The 9,825-nt window shown below is 33.8% G+C and overlaps 1 protein-coding gene across 1 annotated transcript; it reads left to right on the top strand.

The window, feature by feature from the left end:
- The first annotated feature begins 1,223 nt into the window (after positions 1-1,223).
- On the top strand, positions 1,224-3,575 carry LOC112803843 (protein FAR1-RELATED SEQUENCE 5-like). Its single transcript, XM_025847301.1, has one exon. The coding sequence runs from the start codon at positions 1,224-1,226 to the stop codon at positions 3,573-3,575; it is 2,352 nt and encodes a 783-aa protein (XP_025703086.1).
- Positions 3,576-9,825: the final 6,250 nt, after the last annotated feature.

Here is a 9,825-nt window from a genome sequence, read left to right as displayed (position 1 = left end):
ATTAAGAGTTTCATTGTTATATTAAAGTGTAACAAGGTTTTACATTATTATTATTATTCAATTAAATTAAACAATTTTACTAGTAGAATAATATACATAATTGTATAGTCATGATGAATAATATTCTCTCTCCTTGCTTGCTTGATGAGTCAGGGCCAATCATACTTCATCTGAATTCTTTGAGTCTTCACTCTAGCGGATCACTATTTGATAACATCAAAAGGTTAGGATGAAGTAACACTTGATTTATTGTATACCATATATGTGACATATCTAGTTCATTTGTGCTCTGGTTATTAGTTCTTAAACAAATCACAGCTTCCATATCTTGTGACTTCACCACCATCCTATGTTACAAGTAGGTGTTTTTCTTATGCTCTTGTAACTTGTAAGCATATATATATATATTATATATATATATATATATATATATATATATATATATATATATATATTGTTAAATCATGTTAATTTTTTTTATACGGAAAATCAAGTGTCACAAAATGGACATCTGACCTTGTATCTTAATGACATGATACAAGTTTGAAAACTTAAAATGGTCCTCTGAACTTTTTTCTCTGGAACGTCCTGATTCGTGGTTAGAGAAGGTTAAGACTGCTCTGATAGATATGTATGCAAAATGTGGTTCTGTGAGAGTCGCTCGTGCCTTGTTTGAGATGCTTAGGGAGGAAAGAGTTGTGTCTTGGAATGCAATTATCACTGGTTATGCAATGCATGGTCTTGCCAAGGAAGCCTTGGAACTCTTTGAGGTAATGAGGAAAGAGGCTCGGCCGGATCTTATAACCTTTGTTGGTGTTCTAGCAGCTTGCAACTGTGGGCTTCTGCTCAATGAATGGCAATCATTTTATGATATGATGATGAGGGATTATGGTATCAATCCAACTGTTCAACACTACACATGCATGGTTGATCTTCTTCGTCACTATGGCAAACTGGAGGATAGATTGATAGATAGGATATATACTCTTTAATATTTTATTCCCCTTGCACCCATCGCATGCATAGCTGGCATTGCCAACTGTTCTTGTCTTTCTGTTTTTACTCTTATAGTTTCACTATTAGATTTTGGATTCACGCTCCTTCATTTCCCCCTAATACAATAAATGAAATTTGTGTCCACTTCCATGATTCCTAAGATTGACACTATTGGATTGATTTCAATTTTAAAAGATTGTGAATTGTGTATTGGTGTTTAGGAAGTTATGGGTCAAGAATTTTCTCATGAAGAGGTTAATAGCGAGCATACATCATATGATCAGTATGAGCAGGAGGAAGAAAAATATGAGGAAGTTGACGTGGATTATATGGCTGAGGACGACACAAGTGTGGAACCAATGTTCGATTATCACGGCTTCGATGAAGGGTATAACATTGACTCACTTGAAGACATTGGGATGATTGAATTTTGGAACATCAGGGATGAAGATGTATGTCATTTTCACTTTTCTGATGTCGACATTCCATTTGAGTTCTACAATAGATATGCAAGGACAAGAGGCTTTAGTGCTCGGAAGAACAGGAGTAGGAAGAGTCGTGCGGGCGCACTTAAGTTGAAGAATTTTGTATGTCATCGTGAAGGATTTAGACTGCAAAATAATTACGGCATTGGAAACCTTAAGAGAAAACCTACACCCGAGACAAGGTGTGGCTGCAGTGCAATGATGGAGATTCGTGTAGATGCACCTAGTGGTCGTTGGTTTATTTCCTATTTTTCTGATGAACACAATCATCCACTTCTGGATCCTCGGTTGACTGGATTGCTCCCTGGGCATAGATTCATGTCCGAGGCTGATATTGGCCACATGGTTAACATGAAAAAGGGTGGGATTAGTGTTGGGCAGATGTATCGGGCATTAGCAAATCAGGCAGGTGGCTACGAGTATCTCTCTTTCACGCAAAGGGACATGTACAATAAAATAGCAAAGCAAAGGCGCCAATTACCCGGTGATGCATATGCAGCTTTGAAGTATCTAGAAGATCAAGCAACAAATGACCCTTCTCTCTATTTTAATCATCACATGGATGCCGATGGTACTTTGCGCAATTTATTCTGGTGTGATGGTCTCAGTAGGGCAGACTACTCATTATTTGGCGATGTGCTGGCTTTTGATGCTACCTATAAGAGGAATAAATATATGTGTCCACTGGTGGTATTTTCTGGTGTCAATCATCACAATCAAACAATTATCTTTGCTGCTGCTTTAATTTGCGATGAGGAAAAAGACACATATAGGTGGTTGCTACAACAACTGAAAGTGGCAATGAATGGGAAAGCACCTGTTTTGGTGATCACGGATGGTGATTTATCAATGAAGTTCGCCATTGAGAAAGAGTTTCCTAATGCACATCATAGATTATGTGCATGGCATCTGATTCGCAATGCAACAAGTAACATTGGCAAGCCCCAGTTTACCTCCATGTTTAAAAAGTGTATGCTAGGCGACTATGAAATTGATGTATTTCGTCAAAAGTGGTTTGAAATGGTTGAGGGATTTGGTGTCGAAAACAAGAATTGGGTCCTAGATATGTATAAAAAGAGACATTCATGGGCAACTGCACATATAAGAGGGAAGTTTTTTGCTGGTTTCCGGACTACTTCTCGGTGCGAGGGATTAAACTCGATCATTGCAAAGTATGTCAACTCAAGGTACAATCTAGTTGAGTTCATTCAACACTATAATCGTTGTGTCGACCATATAAGGTGGAAAGAGGTCCAGGCTGACCTCGCCTCTGTGAATGGGAGACCCAGTTTGCAAACCTGTTTTCAACAGTTAGAGAGGAGTGCTGCCAATGTTTACACCCTATCAATATTTCATATGTTCCAACCAATCCTTGTACGGGCTGCATCAATGAAGGTAATAAATATGAGGCAAACTGGCTCTTATGTGATTTACTCTGTCGCTTTAGACCGAATGCCAAATGAGATGTGGCGTGTATTCTGTTGTGACATTGAGATGGAATTCAATTGTTCATGTATGAGAATGGAATCATTTGGCATACCTTGTGAACACATAATTTGCGTCTTGGTGCATGAAGATATAGAGGAGTTTCCAAGGTCATTAGTCTTGCCTCGGTGGACCAAGACTGCCAAAGTTAGTTTCCAAAATGCTCGAGGGCTTCATTGGGATTCTTTGATGCTAAGTCAATACGGTTGTTTGATGGATTGGTTTAGACAACTAGCCAACTTTGCTTGTCGAGATAACGAGAGATTTATCTTTACACGGGAAATGGCTATGAATTTGTTGAAACAATTTAAGGAGGAAGATGCTGCACAAAAAGAGTTGGTCAATGATGCAGATAGTGTAAGAGATGGTGTGCAAGTGGATAATTCTGGAGCTGGGCTTGCAACCAATGATCTCGGACATAGCATGCCAAGGGACCCAAGAAAATGTAGGACAAAAGGGGGGCTTCACAGTCCAATAAAAGAAAACATCGATGTGGACAGTATGGCATGGAGGGCCACAATCGAACAACTTGTCGTGTTCGTCGTGGCATCTCACAGTCAGAAGGCCGGGAAAATGACACATTTGATAATGACTCGGATGATCACATGAACATTGAAGATGACTCATTGGTAAGTATTTTTACCAATGAGGTATGACTAAGTTTTAATTGCTGCTTATCAGCTAGTACTAACGATATTATATTGCTGATATTGTAGGTATATGATGAGAATGCTTCGTACAGTAGCAATGAAGTGCTGTAATAAGGTATAGTTAGTGGGTTAAGTTTCTTGTATTCTTTAATTTTTATTCTATTTGGGTTTGGTATTTGTTGTGTTCTTTGTCACATTGATCTATTTAAATATTATGTTTCTTACATGTTAGACTTTTGCTATTTACTATTATGAACCAAAGTTTGAAGTCCTGCTTGGCTTTTCTTCTTCTGATATTGGATATCAAGATTAGGGACCAAAGTTAGAAGACTTGGAGTTTAACCTTTATTTTACTGCAATATACTTGCTATGCAGCCTATATTATGCTAGATTCTTTGCTGTGGAGCATAAAGGTGCCGAATTATTCTCAAGGAAATGTGGTGAATATTTATTTGTAATCTAGCTATTTATGTTCGTATGCATTTTGAAAATGTCATAGTGATATGGTTGTCGATTTGATGAATACTACTTTTTTGGCCCCTGGTTTCCTCACCTACCTTTTTGTCGATTTGATGATTGGTGATATTTGGAGTCCAGAGTTTCTTGTACTTGGCACATAATTTGATTATTTCCTGAACGATCTTTACATTTTCACCCCCTCAAACCACTGTATTTTCTATTTATATAATAACGTATTATTTGTCTCCAGTAATTTTCATCCCAGTTAATTAGGGCCCTAGTCTGGGTTCTGCATTCCTGCTAGGATAGTTGTAGAGGGAACAGAAAATATAACTAGCACTTCTGTTCTACATGTTTTGCTAGGTGCATTGTTAAGGTTTCAAAATATAAGGAAATTATGATTTGAAACTTCTTTTTATGTTTTGAAAATATTTAGTTTATATTTAATTAATGATTTCTTCTCAAATCAACTAGTTCTCTATGAAGGAAGGAAAAATGTTTGCAGAGTATAACAAGTAATGAAATTATATTTGTGATATTGTTTCAGGTTCTTCTTAGAGGCCATAAGAATGGACGAGAGGCTGTCAAGTACTTTGGACCAGCACCTGGTGTGCCCCATAGTCACACCAAGCCCTATGTTCGTTCAAAAGGATGGAAATTTGCGCGTGCTAGAGGAAGAAGGACTAGCAAAGGCTTCAGAGTTTCAGTTTTGGAGCTCAAAGATGGAGGATTTTCATTTTTATCATGTGACCGTTCTGTATTGTTTTCCTGCTTTTTGTGTCGTTAAAACAGTTCATTTTTAGTTCAGTTTTCCTTCCCTCAAATGGGAAAAAGGATTGGAACTCGCTCAACAATTTTGGTTTAGTTGCTACCGTTCTATTGAAAACTATGAAAGGATTAATGAGTAGAAATTCTTCATTTGTTCGTGATCATTAACTTTGCTTGTCTAATTGATTATTTTTTTAACTTGTTTTGAATATGAATTGTATTTTAATGTAAAAACACGTATATTTGCCGCACTCAAAGGCTATTCAGTTTTCTGAAGTACTTAGTTAGAACAGAAGTCATATATACATAGTTGCCAAAAGAACCCCACCTAGAATTTAGGAAGAATAATGGAGATTAAAATTTCTTTGTGGAGTCGTGTATACGAAGTCGTGCATATTAAAATTTTTATATATATATATATTTTTTCTTTGGTCAAATATTTTCATGTTCTCGTTATTGAAAATAAATTCTAACCGATTTTGTTAGTGGGAACAACAGAAATCAATAAAATATAATTGGTCAATAAAAATTCTTACTCCCGTATTTTGGTTAAATATTTTCATATTATATTTTGGTTAAATCAAATATATCTGTATATATACTTGATATATTTAATGAAATTAATAATAGATATTATGTTTTTATAATATTATATAATATTTTTCTATTATATAATACTTTATGGTTTCATAATAATTTATCTTGGTGTAATATAATATAATATTTGTAAAATTTAATTTTCAAGTGTAATATTTGAAAAAATTGAGTACTTTTAACTAGGATCTTATATAATTTACTAAAATAGAATTCTTACACTACTTTAATTTTATAATTAGGTCATCAAAAAATAAGAACCATATAAGAAAATAATGAACATGATTAGTGAACGAATCATTATTAATTAAATCTTAATAACTCAAGTACTTATGTTGTTTTAGTTGGAAATATATATTATACACTTTATTTTTTTATTTTATGAAGAAGAGCTCATCATAGAAAAACTGAACAAAAATGAGGTAAATAGCACTGATGATTCTGAGTTTTATTTAGAATTATATGTTTTTAGTAGGATAACGAAAATGCGATACAAAACAATAGGAATAAAAAAGTTTTAATAAATAAATTCGTCTATTTTAGTAAGTCTAACAAGAAGACATAAATAATTCTTCCCAATTTAAGTAAATATGCTATGGGTGTATCATAATCCACCATAATTGAAACCTCTCGTTAACATCTGCCCGTATCTTATTCCAATCTCCAGTGACAAAATCCAATGCTAAATACATTCTACTCCTTTCCTCGTGCAGCTGTAATTTATTTTACCAAACGTTAACATATGTATTAGTGTAATTAAAAAGTGAAACTGTTTATGTTAAAAGTTACCTTTGGAGGGATCACAGGAGTAAATTCTTGTTGCACATCCATCCATTGCATAACCCATACAGCTGAATCATTGCTGTGTGAAAACGTATCATGCAATACAACATAAGGAAGTCGAAAACACAATATATATATATATATATATATATATATTAAATAACCAACAATTTGAATAATTACCTATTTGTGCACCTAGGAATACCTATTGCATTACCGACTTCCCAACCCTCGAAACTCACTATGTCTTGTATACCACATTTTGCGTACTTCTCTGATGATATTATTTCAGAAAGAGCCACTCCCTGTAATAATAGTGTGCTTTACTTGTTGAAGTAATGATACTATTAACTTTGTTTCTATAATAGGAGTACTTACTATATTTCTAATATGATGCTTGCGTGGTTCATCATCTTCAACCTTACAGTAAGAATCTAAGTGATAAAGTATTTTGTCAGGAATGCTCATTACCATCAGATACCAGTGATCATTCTCCTTGATTGGGACATATATCTGTATCACAAATAGGATGTAAAATGTATTAGTCATAGTTTGAGTACTTTTTAGTATAATAAAATTTCTCCAATAATTATCTTCAACGTACGAATTGAAGGTCTCGGGTTGGTGGCATATAATGGGCATATTTTTCCAGTAGGTCATGATCCTCCATATGTAACGACATGTCATCCTAGGAATATTTGAGGACAATGGTTATTTATTTTAGTTAGTTAAAAGAAAAAAAAAAGCAAGATTTTGATTTACCGCAAATGATGGTGGAAGGGACCAAAAATTTTTTAATTTGGTCATGGTAATATTTGATGTTATCTTCAATGCCATCAACTTTATTACCAGTTCAGATACTTGCTTGCCAGGTACGAGACAAAACAGATCTCCTCTAGTTGCAATTGTACCGTGGATATGAACCAAATCCTCACTAACACAAAGCCAACACGTTAGCCACAGAGAAAATTAAAATTTAAAATAAAAGAAAAAAAATCCTCACGTTATGTCAATATCAGCATTAAAGATGTACATAGCCATGTTGACTAAATCCTCACTCAACCGCATGTCTTGTGGTGGTTTGAATGAACAGTTAAGATTCTGCACAAAACGTAAAGGTTATCCACAATATACGTATGTGAATACTATGCCACTAAATTTTTTTAAATAAATCAATTACCTTTGGGATAGAAGTGTTCTTGAAAGCCATCTTTTTTGGTTTCACAGCGGTTGTTAACCGTGCTTTGTCTATGGTGAAAGTTAAAGGCCCTTTGCGTACTCTAGTTTCCGCCATCTTACTTGATAGTTGACCCTTGTGCTCAATTTTTGGCATTTTTGCTGGTCGTGCAATTGCCATATTTTGGATAGATGGTGGATTATTGAATCTTGCCAATTTGTCCTTTTGCCTTAGAAACGTACTTGGAAGTTCTTGCACAGTTTTATTAGTTTTGCTATTTCTTTGAATACCGAATCTTGACTTTGGCTTCGATTTTTCTTCTCCATCCAGACATGTTTGCGTGCTTTTGTAGAACGATGGTGGCATATTGTGCAAAATCTCAACGTCCTTATTCTCGTCGGATAAATCCGTAAACACACAATTTTCGGACTTTACTTCCGACGGGCTAGAGTTTTTCTTCGTTACATCATCACAGGGTTTATTCTTCATCTCATGTGGGTCCGTATTGTCGAATTTCTCATTCTTCTCATCAGTTTTATATTGAAGGGCGGTTAATTTATCAAGTGACTTCTTCGCCATCCACATTGCCTTTTCCATCTCATCAACTCTCTTGGATAAAGACTACATTATAAAACTGAAAATTAGCATTGGTATATGTAAATAACATTGCAATATTATCATGAGTTGGATATATTACCTCTATGGCATGTAGTATTTGTTTCAACGGAGAATTTTCAATAATTTCCATGGAACAAGATCCAATGTGATTGTCTATTACCTTTTCTTCCATTGCTCTATAAAATTGTAATTTTAGTTTTAGTAGAGATAGTTAATAGTATTCTATGCTTGAGCGTTTATATATAGGAATAAGATTATGTTTCGCACAACTAATTCTCTTTTAAAATTTAAATTTAAATATTAAAAATCAAAATTAGTCAATATGCTTTAAATTAAAATAAAATATATCCAAAATTAAAATAGTTTCCACGGCATAAATTACCCAGCCTAAACTCTTGTATTAAATTAATAATAATTTTTTTAATTCTAATATTAGCTTTTTGAAAAAGATAATATTAGATTTTTTTATGTAATCTTATTATTCTTAACTTCTTATCTTCTTACTCTAATTAGATTACCTTTTTTTAAAAAAAAATTATAAAAATAAAATATCTTAAAATTCGTATTATTTTTATCTTATCTTATCTTTTATAACCGAATTCGCTATATATTCATCTTAAGGGGTTATATGGTACCGTACAAGACAAAATACTATCTGAGTAAGTAGTAGAAGATGGCTCCAATAAAAAATACGCAGTTCAATAGTATGTTTAACGATATAACAAAAAGAATAGAAAATTTAGAATCGGTCATTCATGTTCTACACCAAAAAATTGATTTGATCATAGCGCAACAGAAAACTTCCACAAACAGTAGTTCGATGTTGGATCCTACTGTAGTTGTGCATTCTTCGGAAAGTGAAAAAACTAGTGATCTTACTGGTATCATGCCAATTCAACCCAAGAAGTTATTCCACTTGGATATTACTCGTGAAGCTACAACTCCACCTAATGAACAACCACATGTTAGAGTAGGAGCGGTACTACCAAAGGTAAACTTCATTTTTTTCTTATTTCGTTTATTTTTTTCCTTACTTTTTTATTGTTACCTTGAAACTATTTTTTTTATGAGCAGTGGTGGACACTTATTGCATTTGAGCCTACTGCTTCGATGATGTTAACCGATTCTCAAGCCGCTGTTGCAGCCTATATTTTTTCGGATACATTAGATCTGTATGTGTACTTATATGATTATGTGTATAATGTAATGGTGTAGAAATTCTATGATTCTCCCAACTAATCACTTTATGATTTTAGCAGTTCTGAAGAGTTGGTAATCTCGGATGAAATAAGTTATAGAAGTACATTTAGATGTCTTGTGCCGGAGAGATGTGTCGAATCACGAGTAAGTATAGAGATCAATGCATGTTACACAATTTCTTGTAATTATATTTTTAAGCCTCTATTTACATATAAACATGTTTTACAGTAAATTTTAACAAATTGTAGGTTATAAATCTGGTGGCACTTATGATGACACGTGTATTTCGACGTAGGAATGAAGATCCAATTTGCTGGTTCATGCCTGAACATTTTGCAGTAAAGTTATCCCTATAATATCTCTAAATTATTAGTTATTTTTTTCTGTCTAATAATTTGAGTGGATATACTAATTTATAAGGAAGTTCTTTTTTTCTAGACTAAACCATGCTATGTACTCACACGAGTAAATTGTATAATTAAATTATCAATTCAAAAATAGTTGTTAAATTGAAGACATATTTTAATTCCACAATTTTTTTTATGCAGCGATATGCTTTAAGCGACAAATACACACCGGCTGAGGTTATCTCTGATTTTCTTGTAACATA

This window comes from Arachis hypogaea, chromosome 5 (assembly GCF_003086295.3).
Source record: "Arachis hypogaea cultivar Tifrunner chromosome 5, arahy.Tifrunner.gnm2.J5K5, whole genome shotgun sequence".
Lineage (NCBI taxonomy): Eukaryota > Viridiplantae > Streptophyta > Magnoliopsida > Fabales > Fabaceae > Arachis > Arachis hypogaea.
The sequence above is the reverse complement of the archived record's forward strand: the minus strand, read 5'-3'. Positions and strand labels throughout refer to the sequence as shown.

What these genes read in the sequence shown, in the direction of transcription:
- LOC112803843 (XM_025847301.1), top strand. Translation starts at nt 1,224, where the DNA reads ATGGGTCAAGAATTTTCTCATGAAGAGGTTAATAGCGAGCATACATCA.